Consider the following 16,784-nt stretch of genomic DNA (forward strand, 5'->3'; position numbering starts at 1 on the left):
GCTACATTATGCCCAAAAGTTTCCTTCCCCATCTGGGAAGATCTCACTACGTGCAAACAGTCTGCAACAACTTTCTATTATTCCTCATTTATAGCGTGGATGGAGTCATTTTGCCCAAGCAACCGAAACCAAAGGATGTTTTCTGCAACACCTAATCTACTCTGTTAGGTTTAAGAAATATATTCCTACCTGCTTCCAGAGATACCTAATCAATAGTGAAAGTATCCTTCACTCTGGAAGACAAATGATTTTCCGAATTCCTGGAGCATGACATTGCCATGCCCTTCGCTTTGTCCCTAGATCTTACGTTAATACCCCCAAGGCAGCAGTATTAAAGGCGGCCTGCTGGTGCTGCAAGCTGATGCAGAGCTCTTGATCTCTCCATTCACTGTGGCTAATTTGAGGCACCGCAGTTCACTGTACAATGAGCTTAGTCAACAGCTTCACATATAGCAGGCAATTCCATTAATATTCTATGGTGACAATATTAAATACTTAGCTTGGAAGAGAAATATTTGGCCAAGGCTGCTGCATAATTATTAACTCTGACACTAAAGTCCTCTGGTGTTTCAGCTCTGTCTACTGGCCCTAATAATTACAGTCATTTGCTGACTGTGTATAACTTGATGGGGGTTGGTTGCTCTCCATTAGTGGAATATTTTTCACAGGCAACTTCTAAAGTTCAAGGTACTTAATTACATGTCATTACAGTGAAAGAAAGACAAGAAGTTGACAAACACTCCTTCTACAGAATTTCATTCCTTTTGTCCCTGCTGTGTCTTGAGAGTCTGGTAAAGAAGAGATGCAGATGAAAAAGAATCTTCTTCCAGCTTCTGTGAAGTTTGTGGTGGAATCAAAAATGCTTCCCATCCCATAGCTGCTGTGCTTTTTATTACAAAGGGCCATGATATGATTTCTTCTGCTAGGAAATTAACAGACTGAGAAAACAAGAATTTGGAGATGTTTTGTGTTTGTACGACAAAAATGGTTTGTACAAAACTGTAAGATCTGCAGCATATGTGTCCAGAACCTGGGAACTATTAAATCTGCAGGGACAGCTGAAAAAGCCTAGAACTTAGCTGCATAAGCAGAAACATTCCCCAACAACCTGCATTTTTATACCGTACACTGCAGCCAGCAACAAGAAAGTCCTATTGGTTCAAAAGTAGCTGCATTTTAGCATAATGCATGCGTGAATGAAAATACCAGCTTGTTGTCCTTGCTGACAGCCCGAACGATTCCTTAAGGAAAGGCTTTCAGTTGGGCAATTGCAAATACACATCCCTGAAAACACAACTGCTCTAAGTAACGGCAGAAAGCAACTGCTGCAGTCAGCATGCAGCTAGAGGAAAGAGCTCTATCCTTGTACTGCAGGTCTTGTGGTGCAACGCAGACAGCACTCATCTATAAAAGCATACGGGAAGCCGGGCAGAATGGTGAGAACATTGGGCCAGGAGCTCCTCACTGACTCTCCATAAGATACTACTTGAACACATGCAGTGATATGTTAAGAAAAGCTACTGAACAAGGAAAGTCTAACATCAGTTCTACAGCTGTTTTTTTCTAATTGTGATTTAAAACATTTACTCCCCAGTGATGCTGTACCAATGCTGCATGGAGCCAATGGCAAACTTCCCAATTCCTGGCAGCAGACCTCAGTGACCCTTCCAACGTACTTTGCCAGCTCAGTGCTTTACTATTGTCTCGTGCTGCAAGTGACAGCACGCTTGTGGTACAAATCTAATTTTAAAAGCATAGTCTCTATTCATTCATTGCTGCTTTGATTTATTTTATTAGTGAGCTTCTTTGTGTGGTGACAGAACTCATTACAACCCTCATAAAGACAATTACCAGTCCTTATCTATAAAACTGGCAGAAAGGAGAGAGGGAAAGAGTGTGACGTGCATCAGCAAAACACTGCAAACAAAAGCATTAGGACGCTGGAGCTAAAGGTCAAGGGAATCGCATCCAAGGGTCTGTCCAGGAATAACTGCAAGGGAAGCAAACCCAAAATAGCTGTGTGCTGAGAGCTGCACTTCCACTCAGTTGGCAGCATTTGGTTGTTTTGGAACAAGGGTACAGTTCACAGGCATGACACATCAGAACTTGCACTGCTAAAAATACAGCACTGCTGAACAGCTGAAGCAGCGCTGTTCTGTGGGGAGCACCTCACAGTGACACCGGCTGTCACTTACTGCCGCCTTCTCTCTCGGCCAAAAGCAGCCAGCTTTTTTGGGGGGTGTTGTTTTATAGAGGGGTGAGCTAGTGACTCACCTCTCCAGTTGGCACGACAGTAAACACGGGAGCCTGGATTTGATGCACTTAATTTCCAACAGCCATTTACTAGAAGATCGTAAGAACAAGAATCAGAGCTGGTCAGGCAGGCAGGGCTCTATAAAATGACCTGATCAGATCTCATTAGGAGAAAACAGGAAATTTCTCTTCCTCCTCAGGCACAGTTTTACCCATCTACATTCTGAGTTTGGAATCCGGCAGCTGACAGCTCTGCTGGAATTAGCTGAAAACCTGGCTATGCTGAGGTCGATGGGAACGCTGCAACAGTTTTTGGAGGCCACAGACTCACTCTAATCATAAAATCACATACAGAAGAAGTAAAATAACAGCACAGGTGATATTGTTTCTGTCTTCCTGGCAGCCTGGAGAGCTATAACTCCATATTCATAGAATGACTCAAGAGCCTTTGACTTAGCTAGTGTGCTATGAAAGCATGAGATAATAACACCACCTATTCTCTGCATGGGAATGTTATGCTGATCCAATTCCCGTTCTGCCATTTCAGAAAACAATGTCACATAAGCGAGCTGAACCTCTCCTCAAAAACACACCGATACAATACCACAGTTGGTGTGAGAACACAAATTATCTGGGTGTACAAGGTTTATGCCTCCCAAGACAGGAATAAAACAAAACAAAACCACACAAAAGAATGAGTCAAGCCTTGAAAAGAAAGCTGCTTCTGCAAGAAACAGCAAAAATAAAGATCACGGGGTGCACCAACGGAGAGAAGCTGGCTGGTTGTCTGAGCACACACTGAAAGGAGGGAAGAAAAGGGCACGGTGGATGAGTCCAGGGGGTTCTCTGCATGACAAGGTAAGTGAGAGGATGAAAGCAAGGGCAAATAGTAACTCAGGAAAACATTAATTCTCTGTACTGCAAGCATCAGCTGCCACTGTATCTGGGACTGACTGCCCTACAAAAGACTGAGAAAGGCGCTGGGATCTGTGCACGTGCACATCTTCTCTTGCACTATACAGACCAGCGCAGCCCTTCCTCGTCTACTCGAACATTAAGGAGTAATGTAGCAGACAGCACTTTCCAGTAGTCACGTTTCACGGGGGGACAGGGAGTGCTGTGCACTCATTCTCCTGCTGGTGCGAGAGTACACGGATATTTGAGCTGAGCACACAGGATGAACTGAGACCAAAACCTGACAGTCTGATCTCTGTGCCAGCAGGACAGAGGAAGAGGAAAGAAGCCACTCTTTGCTGAAGCAGAGAGCCTTAGAATTAATGAATATGCTGTCTTTACAACAAACCAACAAAAGAAAACAGAATGCCAGTCTGCTTCAGTGTGGGCAAATGTGAGCTGCTCCTTCATTTCTAACCCAGAAATTCCTATTGGGATGGACTGAGACTGCAAGCCAGCATTTACAGATGGACCCCAATTAGAAAGTTTGTTTCTAATTCAAATTTTGCTTAATTTTTTTTTTTTTTTTCCATCCCCACAGTATGCTATGTTTCGTAGTGAAGTTTTTGCACGCATTTAATCCAAGGAACAGGTGTTTTATTAATGGAATTTGATTCATTCCATGGTTAAATGCTTTCTGAGGTGCAAAAGACTCATAGTTTCTGTGTTGGCTTGCCTTCAGCCTGAATATTTCTTCTCTGAAGGAAGCACAGCCAGCTGATGACAGAAATACATACGATCTCAAAACAGAAAGGCAAGAAGCTCCTAAATAAACTTGTTTATTTGCAGTCTCTCAGCAACAGAGCCCTGGATTTTAAAATAAATGCAAAAAACCATATAGCCTACGTGTGGAAAAAAAAATATATATATATATATATTTGAGGAAAAAAGAAATCTGCTCCTGGTGAGACTTGAGAAGGCCAGAACTGATGCAGCAGTTCAAAAACCAACAGCACAACACAGTACTGCACCCACAGCTCCCAGGCAGAGGAATGGGTTCTTTGTTAAAGCTGAGCTGTACATTTGGCACAAGTCTGAATTTGCATTAAATAATAAATAGTGCAAAAAGAGTTAACCCATGTCTAAACCCAGAGTTAAATTATTTGATGACGTCCCTCTACAAAATCTCAGTTTGCTTCTGAAGGTAAAACTGCAGCTCTAAGCTCACCAGGAAATGTCACGGCTTCATAAATTTTATGAACAAACCTTCTATTCTTGCAATTCCAGCAGAATTATTAAATCTATCAGCCACAAATGAATGTATCAATTTATCTTAATTTCTGAAAATATACTGAGCCTCTTTCAGCTAAAACTTCATTTTTCTGTTGCACAATGAAAGAAAAGAAGAGGGTCTTTGCAGAGATTAATTAAAGCAAATTTATCCCTCCATAAATTACCGTCTCTGGACTGAAATAAAACACAGCGTGTTTCAGAGAGGATAAGCAAACAGATGAATGAAGCAGTCTTATTTCCTGCAGATCAAGCAGCACGGCTGTCTGCCGTGGCACCAGAGACAAAGGGCTTGCCCTGCTGCTGTCATCACTCTTGGAAACCAGCATTTTCCAAAAGGGCGGAGGAAAAGAGGCTGAATACTGTCACAACCCCTCCTGCAGAGAATGACAACGTTACACTATTTCATTACACGCAACACAAAGAATAAATAGCTCCAACTGTAATGACATCCCCAAAGAGGGAGTCCCTCCTCCCTTTCTGCTGCTGTTACATAAGACAAGGGACCTCCACCACGGCTTTACTGATGAATTTTGTGAGCAAACAATGGAAGAAAAAAAACTTTGCTGTATGGTAATACATGGTACATACGCATAGTAATATGGTTTGCTGAATATAATTTAATATGCCTTTGAATTGCACAGAGGCACTGAGATCTAAGAATCTCATTTTGTTAGAGATCACCCATGCCTGTTTGTCAGGGAGACAGATGAGGAACTTCAGCTGCTGAAATTGCACGCTGTGCTATCATTGCTCCTGCCTTCTGGCCCCATACCAAGGCCAACTACCTTAGTTCAGTGGCATTCATACACTTAGAAGTTTATATATTCGATCGCTGAAAGAGAAACCACACAGTGGCCCAACAGAGTTTAATGTGAAAATTTTTACTTAATTCTCTACAGGCTATGGGAAGGATTCTCACCATGAAGAGAAGAACAGCCACGTGCCTTTGGTGATCTGGGGCATCCCAGTGGGCTTCCTACACGCATTTCAGAGTGTCATACTCCAAGATAACATAGGTATCAGTGGTCTTTGTAGGCCATAATGGCTCACTGCCATTAGTGTGCACTTTTGGTCAGCTAACTTGTTTCAGAGCCCTCAAACCAAACAGTTTGGACAATCAGTAACAGAACTGTCCTTAAGGCAGGCAGATAATGATACGAAGCTGTTGCCAGCAGAAGTGTTATTATTGCAATTGCCGAGCGTTTTTCCCAGAGTAATTAATAGGCTCCGTTCCTTGCAGCCAGGAGTCAGATGGATTGACTACAGACAGTAAGTTGCTCTCAGCTCTGGGAACTCAACCTCAGGATGGAGGCACTCAACCAGGCAGACAATGAGATGCTTGGATCTCTTTTACTCAAAGAGACCATTTCATCTTCTTGCTAGAGTGAGTGCAGAAAGCCTACCAGTAACAGATAGCTCCATGCAAGCTGACTTACCCTTGCTGGGAAGAGCATATGCATCTGAAGCTGTGACCACAAAGCAGAGGCACCCCAGCTAATGCTCCAAAACTGACCCTCACAAGTGACTGGTGACATCACTGTCTCGTCTGCATACTGTCTTACTTACTCCCAGTTCTTTCACCTTTAGTTGCACGCAAAAGCAAGGACAAGATAGAACATTCACATTCTGAGCCTCAGAACAGTTCTTACTTTTCAAAACAAAAGGAATTTCCAGAGAACATAGCTCACCTTAAAGGATATTTCATACTGCTCTCCTCCCCATATCTCCAGACCTGCATCATACCCTCCCAGCTCCCAGAACCACTTTCTATCGACTGCAAACAGTCCTCCAGCCATTACAGGAGACCTTAAGGAAAAACCAGACTCCATATTACAAACATATTCAAAGACACAGATCTCCAGCTAAACATTTAAAAAACAAAGCAAGATTTCACAATATTCTTTCCATCACTCAGTGTTCACGGTGCATTTGCAGTCCTTTAGGAACAAGCAATTGCTTTTGCATTAGCTATTAATTTCCCAGTTGCAAGTGGAGGACTAGACTAGGCTCCTCTCAGAACCAGTAAGTGCCTCTCCTCCAAACAGAAAGAGTTCACACCATTAAGTGACAGGACGGAACCTCTCCCAGAGGGACCCACATGCTGCACTTGTGGTGTTCTCTGTCTCAGTAATACGATCAAGTCATTGAGATTGGCCTCAAAAGGTGTTTGTGTTTGGTTGTTTTTTTTTTTTGCTGCAGAAGTAAAAAGGACAGCAGAACTGTCTCAATGTTGGCAAGCACAGCAACAGCAGAACATAACTTGATCACAGATTTACTTCTGCAGTGCACTGCAATCATCAAAATTGCTGTAATTATTCTGCTAGGTTTTCTTCTCCTCCCACCTGGGAATGACATATAAGCTGCCACCAGTTTGTTGTTTTTGGCAGAGCACTAAGGATACTAAGTTATGTTTGAAAGATCTCAGTAATAAATGACCACATTAAATGTTATACATTACAGTTTCAAATGAAATGTTAACTTCTGCTGGAATTAAGGTGGCAAAAAATAGCAATGGAAAGGAGAGTGTTCACAGCTACTACACAATGCGTTTCTTTTAAATCAGCAAAGCAAACAGCTGCCAAAAAGCAAGTAGCTCACAATCAGCTTCTGGCTTCCAGTACACCGAGGTGTAAACCAACCCTGTGACAGGGTGTTGTGTTGTTTAGCCAGCTCTTAGCACACTGCATTTCAGTCACTTACTCAAATGGGTCACTGGGATCGAGTTTCTGTAACTCAGGAGGAATAGGGATCCTCTTGTAATACATCTCCCAGTCAAATGCACCTCGCATTGCATCTCCAGCCTGAGTCTCATATCCAAAGTGGTCATGATCAATAACATCAATCATGGGACAAACGATAGTCTTGCGGTTTCGGGCAATGCGATCTGAAGATTGGAGAAAGATGTTAGAAAACCTGAGCCAGTTGGTTCTTCGACCATGAAAGCATAGAAAAAAAACATCAAAATATGCAGTTGTCCAGATACAGCTTCTCTCCCTTTCTCCGTTTCATTCTCTTTTGAGCAGGTACTTCAATTTATATCAATTTATCTGGTGTTTCTGGGACAATCGAGATATCCAAGCTAAAACTATGCAAATAAAAACATTAGGCACTCATCCTATTGCTGACATCAATCCGAGGCAGAACAGAAAGACGCAGCTGCACCACCACAGATACTTCAACCACCAGGTTAAAAAAACACCAATCCTGTAATTACTTCGTTAGTGGTCCTCATTTTAACGAGCGACCGCAACGTGAACCCTTCTGCACTGATTCCAACGGAGGGCAATAACCCATTGTACCACCTCGTTTTAATTGCTGTGCCAGAATCTGGCAGGAAGTGATCCAGACTAATGGCATAAGTGCTCTCAGCAGGCTCCAGAAACGCAACGCACCTCCTCCCCTCTGCCTTTTCTTCCAATCAAATAATAGACGACAGGATTAATTCCTGCATAAACATCTGGAACTTCTTAAATACTTTATTACCAAGTAGGTCTCCTGTTGGAAGTTAACTTTCAGAGCAGAGGCGACAAACGGTGTTTTGGTTTCCAATGCAAGTCAAACAGAAATCCTTACTATGCTTTAAAACTATAGCACACCACACATGTTCTCATTTAAATGGCATCTGAACTAATTCTGTCCTCCCTCTCTCGGGCTCAAAAAGCTGCAAATGCTTTACATTGTTGTGAAAGTAACATTATCATCATCCAACAGTCCTGCTGACAAGTCTGATTTCTTTGTTAAACCTCAAAGAGCTGTGACAGGTCACTTGCAAAAGGGTTGTAAAGAGTTTGGTACTCTGTAGGGCAAAGTTTCTTCTTTCAGATAGCATTGTATCTGACAGCTAAAGCGAACTGGGTACTGTGAGACACCCACTCTAAATAACATGGGTAGAGCAGCAGGTACAGCTGGGAATTCTGAATCTATAGGAGGGCACAGACCACAGAAAACACACCCATCCAAAACAAGCACAAAATCCAGATGGCATCATCCCACCCAGCTGAGCGCTGCAAAAAGAAACAAAAAAGGGAGCTTGCCACTTAAACAGAGGCCTCCTCAAGAAGCACCTGGCTAAAGGTGATGCTGGCCAGAGGCACAGAAGGCACTGCCCTTGCAATTAGTCATCCTTGGAAAGAACTGGCATTGTAAAAGTGATGCTTCTTCCTTAAAGATGAAGCACTGCCTTGAAAGGACTAATCATTTCCACAAATACATACCAGCAGCCATTACTCAAAAGAAGTATTTTCCACAGGCTTACAGACTATGAAGTTGAATACAGTTTTACAGGAGAAAAAAAATGGAAGCTACTTAAAAACTGTACATAAAGATCTTTTCTGAAGCATAAAGCAATTACTTTCTGCAAGCTGCTGAGTGACCACGTAATAGTTTACTCTTCTAACACGCTGTAAGTTATTTAATACTTCATTTAGTGAGGAAACAAAAGAAGAATATGATCTTTGCTCTTTAATTAATCAAAGCTTATTACAGTACCATTGTACAGCCTAGCACAGAAAAAAATCTTGTGGTAAAAGTTGCAAGTTGCCAACACTTTACTTTAGTCTTGCGGTTAAGTGTTGCTGGGTTTTGTTTCCCCTCCTTTAAAGATATTTCATGTTCTTTTTGTTCACTTACTCTCAGCACAAGGAGCCAGCAGCAGGTGGAAATAAAATACACTCAGCACTGATATCTGTCACCACCTCTACAGCAGCTCAGCCATGTACAACACGACACCTCCATGCATACCTAACAGAGGTGGCAGCCAGTTCACGTTGGCCTCGCAATGGGAATCCAAGAAGGTGATAACATCTCCTATTGCCACAGAGGCCCCCAGCATCCGAGTTCTTATCAGCCCTTCCCTCTTCTTGGTTCGGAGGATTCTTACATTTGGGAACTGGGCCATATAATCTTCCAGGCGTTTCTTCAGGTGTTCTGTATGAAAAATGAGAAAATAAAACACTCACAAATAAATTCTTTAAGATGCAGTTCTCTTCTTTACCAGAAAAGAATGCCTTTGGAAATAGGTTCTGAATGCTTAACAAATGCACTAATAGGAAAGAAGAAATAAGAATACTTTGGTTGAAATCTGAGGTTTAAACATAACTTCATAATCAAGACTTCTGAAGATGCTCTCAAACTTTAGGAGTAATTAAAGAAAAAAAAACAAGGAAGAACCAGAAGAAGATGGAAGAGTGAGGGGTGAAAAAAGAAAGCAGCAGAGAAAGGGAAAAAGGAATAAGAAGCCAGCAGACGTCTAGGAGAACTCTATCAGAACAGACCGCAAGGAGTCACGGGCATTCTGCAGAAAAACATAATGAAGCCTAGAAGAGATGCAGAACAATTCACTTTTAGGAGTAAACTGCACTCAGTGCATTTAAATTGTGTTTGGTTTCTTCAGAGCACAAGACATGACCACCCGCTTATGCTTAAATAAAAAAGAGCAAAAGCCCAGCCAGGTACCCTGCAAGGCAGGCACAGCCTCCCTGTGCATTTGGATGGCTACAGAAAACACTTATCAGAGATACGTGCATTTAAATATGGCAATATTTATGTTACTGAATAGAGACTGGAGCCATGTTTGAAATTGAAATGGTGCTTGCGGTCACCATGAATAACAAGAATTGAAAGAGGAAAACTGCAGACAGATGACTGAGTGATCAAAACAATGGGCAGCTTGTTTAGATGCTGAAATAGAAAGCTTGGTCTACACAAAAACTGAGGGCACAAGCTGTCTTTACATCAAAGAGCAAAACACCAAAGAAAATCCTAAAAATAGGCTCAGAGCTGATGCTGGCCTGGTTGCTAATGGGTGGATCTTAGCAGCTGAAGTTCTGACTTACTTGGCAGCAAAGCCCATTCCCTGCGTGCCAGGAGCCGTCCATTATCACGCTGTATTACCTGCTGCCATCCAGTGCTGATCAAGGAGATGAGCCTCTTTCAGCAAAAGCCAGTCCGTTCTATCCAAGCAATTAACTAACCTTAAGTCTCATACACTAAATGGAAGCCATCGTTCACATCCAAATAACCCCACAGGTTTATTTGCCTTGACCACGGGGAACACAGCAGCACATTGTTGACTCCTAGCTGCGGGGAGGTGCAGCACGTCGTCCATGCGATGTGCACACAGTGCTCCTCTGCTTCCAAGCAGGCACGGAAAGGCAGGGGCTGAAAAGGCAGATGGGGTGAAAGCACTCTTCATCAGGGTGCCAGGGAAGCCCAGTAGTGGAATAGCTCCTCAGAAAGAGCAAAAGGGTAAATAAACGTCACCAAGTCTCGAGCTCTCCTGCATGGTGCTGACCCAGTAATTATGCTGTAGGGTTTTATCTAGCGGGGGAAGAAAACAGGCAAAATCCCTATGCCTGCCGTATGTTCTGCACATTCCCTTTGAAGTAATCATCACCTGCCTTCAGTGAAAGATAACCCAAACCGACTTCTTTGCTTTGGAGCTTTCCTCACAAGCTCTTTACCTTTTTCAAAGCTTTATTTAAAATTCCCCAGGATTTTTTGCTCACAAATGCATTTTAGTGTTTTGCCTGACAAATCTAATTGTCCCACGAAATCTGCATAGGTTTGCCTGCTCAGTAAAGCCTGCCGTACTTTTTGCTGGCTGGCATACCTTTCCTTCATCCTTTTCAAGTCTTTTCTGAATACGACTTTGAAAGCAACCAGAAATTTTGTCCACTCAATTACAGGTTTGTCAAATAAGAGGTTTCTGTAGAGACGAGATCCATTATTACTGCAGCTGTCCTCCTCACGGGGTAGTGGATAGACTTGAAAGGCAGAAAGAAAAAAAGGGGAGAAAAAAGAAGAAGAAAAGGCCACCACCACTGTTCCCTAACATCACAGAACATCCTTTGCCATTGTTAGCTTATCACAAAAGAGAAAAATAGCCCTGACTTCACGCATAACCCAGCAAAGCTGGAGCTATGAGGTATGACTTACTAAATCCACCTAAGACAAGTTCAGTAAAAGAGTGGCTGCTGGTGTTCATTGTAAGAAAAGAAGGCAATGGTCACACAGAGGATTTGAGCTGGTTCCCCTCCCTGTAACCACAGACACAGCAACATTTGCAAGATCAGATCCCACAGTACTTTTCTAAGCCAGACCTACAAGGCACAGGAAAGTCTTAAAAAAAAATCCACAGCTCCAAAACAGTGGAAAATATTCATCTGCTTTCCCTTAGTGAAGTGTGACAGACTTTCAAGCAATTTCAAAACAAACAAACAAAAAAAGCCACAACAAAACATACTTTTCAAAGGCAAGGTTTCCTCATTTCTTTCCCCCTCCCAGCGTGGCCTTTGTGAGCCCTCACAGAAATGTTTGTTTCAACCTTTTACAAATACTATCACAATTAAGTCAATTTTTGCTTTTAAAAGAAAATCTCACAAAACAAACAAGCGGCATTAACTACTACAAAATTTTATGAGCCTTTAAAAAATGTATTATGGCATCTTGTCACACTGAGTAATTTTTATTACAAGAGCCATTTTCTTTAATGAAAGTTGTTAGGTGAGCTGGATGGAATCCAATGGCTGTGCCTATTCTGGGCAAAGTGATACAGCCCAAACATATAAATGAAACTAAGTTTATCTATAGATTAAAAACTAGGCTGATAGCTTAATAACACACTTTGCAATAAACTTGATATACAGCATATACATTAACAGTACCAGGCAAGAACTACTTCAACTACCATCAGCCAAGAAATATTGTTGCTTTTATTTTGAACTGTAAATATAACTCTGTGCTAAGAGATGCTTCAACAGTAAGAAGGGAGACAAGGACAGAGGAGCCCAAGGATTCTTTTTGATAGCTTAGAGGGGTAAATACATAACAAACAGGGCAACTGAAGCCATGCATCTGCAGCACAGGGCCAGCTGAAATGGCACTGAAGTCCCAGGCTCCACAGGATTAAATTGTTCAAATAAAGCAAAAGTTGATATATGTCTTGATATGTCCTCTCACTGCAAACCACGCAGGCTGCCTCTGTGCAGCACACCTGGATCCTCCCCACTGCTTTTGCTTCTCAGTGGCTCAGTCACATTCTCACAGATGCTTGTACAGAACCACCAATAGGTTTGTAATTTACTTTGACTTGCTTAGTCTTGGACCACAGTTATATTCCCACAAACATCACTGAAATGATTCAACAGTCCTCAAGTTTATGCCTTTTAATGTCATTTTGCCCTCAAGTTAAACAACTATTTCTCCGTACAGCGGCAGGCCCCTCTTTTCTCACCTCTTTTCTGCCCTTTCTGCTTTCTCAAATCACACTCCAGGACCCAAAGCACCTGCTTAGAAGCAATTGGATATGGGGCGCTTACCTTCCCTACAGACACCCACAAACCCCACTGCTGTGTGCAGCTCTGTCCCTCACTGGGCAGACTGGATGCACATGGCACAGGAGGGGAGAACTAACTGGAGGATCTGCAGAGCTTCCTTTTAGCAAACGGAGCTGGTTCTTCTTTCCTGGAGGCTGTTCTGGATAGTTTCCAAACACCAGAAGTGTAACTGTTTGCCTGGCATTTGTTTACTGGTTATCCCATCCCTACCCCCCTACAGGCAGACATGCTCGTTTAAGATTACAAATGAGCCCATTCATCTTTTCTTAGATACTTGGGCCTAACGTGCTGTTTAACAATTTAAGAATGAATTATACTTCCTCCCAAATCTATCACACTGTGCAAGCCAGGCCTCCCCAGAATAGAAAGCTCTACATCATTGAAATTAACTTTTCTCCCTGTTTTGGTACAGATGAGTAATCCTTTTAAGTAGCAAAATGTGCTGTTATCCAAACAGGCAGCACTTACACTGGTTTTAATTTTCCTTCAATGTTTTCAGCCTCTGATCAGTGAAGTTTGGGAGGATAATAAACATTTAATAAATTACACTGTGAAAATCAGTCCCAATAATAGCAACTGATTAAGCTGATCACAGTCTTCTGAGCAGAATCTTCTTACAAGCAAAGAAGAAAAGGCCTGGGAAGAGAGAAAATTAATATCTGTTGCTTGCTTGATTACAGTTCTGTGGTGGGCTGCCTTAAATGCCTGATAGCTGTGCAGAGCTGTGCAGCTCCACAGCCCCTCCTGCATCAGTGCTGGGGCTCAGTGCTGAGGGAAACAGTTCTGTGCACAAAAGACAAGAGCTGAAGCTGTAACACCTCACTTGCTAATACATCTTTCCCAGGGGAAACAGTCAGCCACTCTCATTAGTTTACTCTTCTCCTTTCCAATTTAATTAAATATGAATCAAAATTAAAGAACTCGGTTTTTTTTTCCTCCTCTGTTGACTATATTTGATGTAAAGAGGTGATTTTGTGACTCTAATTTCCTTGTTGTTTGCTTTTGACATCAGAGAATATTTTGCTGACATACACACTAGATAGCTATATTTTTGGGCTACGTAGCTTTTGTAGCTGCTGAAACAGGAGCGAACTCTTTGCAGCACACTTAATATTCAGCTCAAGATAAACGTAGCCATGGTGACGAGCAGGAAGGGCAATACTGTCCCAAACGCTGCCTTTAAAGTGGGGAATCTGTGCCCTCAATCTTAATCAAAACCACTTCTTTGGCCTTATCTAGTTGCTTACCCAAGGGAACGTCCACATTCCTGCTCAGTGCTAATGTACTTTCACTAAATTGATAAACACTGCATGGGCAGAGGAAAATGCTGAAAATCCCTAAGACAGGCCGTCACATCTCTGGCATCACCAGTCCCAGCAGAGGCTCGTGTATGCACCTCATACTGGTTTACAGCCCTACAAACAACAGATGCACAGGGAATGAGTGAAAGCAAGCTGCTGTGCTAGAGCTGCTTCTGCACTGGGCAGCACGTCAGTGTACTTTCACTGTGGATAGTGATGTACAGAGCAAGGTATCATAAGTAGGGCCTAACATGTACGACCAATACCAAAATAACACACCCAACTTGCCATCAGATGGAGAGGTGCATGCAGGCTGATGAAGCGTTAAGGCATTGCATGCTGAAACATTTTGGAACAAATCAAAGCTGTGAGATTAAAGTCTTAGAAGTTACTGAATTTTGCCAGGAAAAGAAAAAAAAAACAACAACACAAAAAGACAACAAATCAGCTGGTTCTCAGAGATTCAGCTCTGCCTTTATCAGCAACATTCATCTAAAAAAGTTCTTGGCCTGAAAGTATTTGCTGTGTGCAAAACAACAAAAAAAAGAAAGATTCCAGAAAGTGCAAGAATTCACAGAAAAATCTACCCTGGACTTCTGTCTGTTAGAGATGATGTTGTTAGGTCAGAGATGCAACCCACTTGAAAGTTGTCTTGCTTTGGTAGGAATGCATCCCTTTGGAGTCCAAAGGCTTTGGTGTCTCTGTGAGGAAGGGTAACAACGAAGGCTAAAACGAACAGCACAGTACACAAATGTTGTACGTCAGGGCTGCAGCCAAACAGAATATTGAGAAACATAATCCTTCATTTCTACAGTAACACTCATTAATAACAAACAATGACAAAGCGAAATGTTTGCACTGCAGTCTGTAAGCCAGAGAACAACAAATGAAATATCTGGCAAACAAAAGAAGTTAGCAATATGGCTGTGGGAAAAGTACACAAATATTTGACTTGCAGTAACAAACCCCCAGCATGTCAGTAGTACATTCTACAAACTCAACACTTCACTCTTTTCTTCCAGATCCCTTTTCCATCAGTTCCCAATGCTCTTGTTTACTTTATTGGCACAAAATGCAACTATTACAGTAAGTTGTTGACATCTGCCAGGAAGGTCAGTATACCTATTAAATCCTGAAGCACAAATCCAGGGCTTCTCACAGCCGTGCTGATACCACAGCTAAAACGCCTCATGGAAAATAACCTCAGACATTCATTTCAGCTGGATGACATATGGGAGAGGTGAGCACTGATAGCTGGAGGAATGCTGCTTGGCACTGCCCAACGTGGTGAACTACCACACTGCACATGCTTAGCTCACTGTTAACAAGGCCTTCCTGACACAAATAGATGTAAAGAGGAGTGGAGAACGCATGCACTGTTTCTTCTTTGAAAACACGTCACTGCAACTGAAACTATGTAGAAGATGTTTCAGATTACCTACTTTTATTTCTCAATTACAAAAGCATTATTTTCCAATTTTCTCAAAGTGCAGAAGTTTCCCCTTTTACCAAAGTCCCTGTTTCAGAACAGTTGCTTTGTCAATACCACCCAAAATGCACACTTCAATAGCAGAAACCACGATTACCAATAGTAGACACCACATACGAGCACTGGCAGAGGGTCTTCGAATCACATTTCTAATCAACTCCTGTAGAGAAGCAGCTGTAAAGCATTAAAATGCTGATTTGCACTGCTGCTGACATATCTAGATATTTTTGACTCCTAGCAGACGAGGACACAAACTTCAAGACATACTTCAAGGTGAGGAGAAGAAAGTTAAATCTGTTTTCCTACAAAATTCCACTAACAGCAAAACACACGCAGGGTTTTGTTACACTGAGCAGTGCAGTTAGATTTATTTAATGAGCTGTAATTGAAAGCCTCAATTATTTTTTTCTAAACTTCAGTTTACCAGACATCCCTCACTACACAATAATTAGCTCACAAAGAGGTCACAGTCAACTGGACCCTTTCAATCTACCTCATCTTCTTTCCAGAAGGATCCTTCAGCAGCAGCAACTGATCTCAAAGCAATAAATACAAGAAGATGAAAAGTAAACTAGTTAGTTAATTTAGGCTGCCACTTAAAAAGCTCAAGGAAACAACTACAAGGGGCTCTCAAGTTCTTTGCAACTCTAGAGAATACGCTTTTAATACTCTCCAGCCATTGCTTAATGAACATCACAGGTTTTTTTTACAGCCCTTTATGAAGTTACACACAAGAACAGAAATGGCACTTAGCAATATTAAAAATGATTATTCAAATATGAAAAAAATTAGAAAACTGAATCCCATCCACATCTCACTATGAATCCAAAGAAAGCTGTTACTTAGCACTGATGTGTCCGACAGCCACAATACACGGCCAGAAGTAGAGGATCAAAATTACTCTTTTTTTTTTTTTTTTCATTAACAAAAATTGGCCATCTGCACCAGGCTTTACCCCACTCCCCTTGGTGCCCACTATCAAATAGAATACTGTGTAGTGCACAGACTCACTGCAATGGTACAACTCTGCAGCTCTAATTCACACAGCAGTTTTGGTTACAAACATCACATGCAGACTGTGGGTCACAACCACTCAGGAGCCCGAATCCTCTTTCATTTTTAATATTTTTGCCACTATCTCAGTGAGTTCTATCCATAAACTCAAGTCACATCCTACCTGGAAAAATCACACAGGATTAGTGACAGCCTTAGAACTTG

The 16,784-nt window shown here is 42.0% G+C and overlaps 1 protein-coding gene across 3 annotated transcripts in view; it reads right to left on the reverse strand.

Moving 5' to 3' along the window:
* The window catches only part of GALNT10 (polypeptide N-acetylgalactosaminyltransferase 10), an 82,464-nt gene that overhangs the window by 12,070 nt on the left and 53,610 nt on the right, over positions 1-16,784 (reverse strand). For all 3 annotated transcript variants that reach the window (XM_085236916.1, XM_085236917.1, XM_085236918.1), the window contains exons 5-7: positions 9,181-9,366; positions 7,141-7,324; positions 6,129-6,246 (exon numbers count right to left, since the gene is read on the reverse strand). In XM_085236916.1, the coding sequence (XP_085093042.1) occupies positions 6,129-6,246; positions 7,141-7,324; positions 9,181-9,366 (488 nt within the window). The remainder of the gene's footprint in view (positions 1-6,128; positions 6,247-7,140; positions 7,325-9,180; positions 9,367-16,784) is intronic.

Source organism: Meleagris gallopavo, chromosome 15 (genome assembly GCF_905368555.1).
Source record: "Meleagris gallopavo chromosome 15, MGAL_WU_HG_1.1, whole genome shotgun sequence".
NCBI classification, from domain to species: domain Eukaryota; kingdom Metazoa; phylum Chordata; class Aves; order Galliformes; family Phasianidae; genus Meleagris; species Meleagris gallopavo.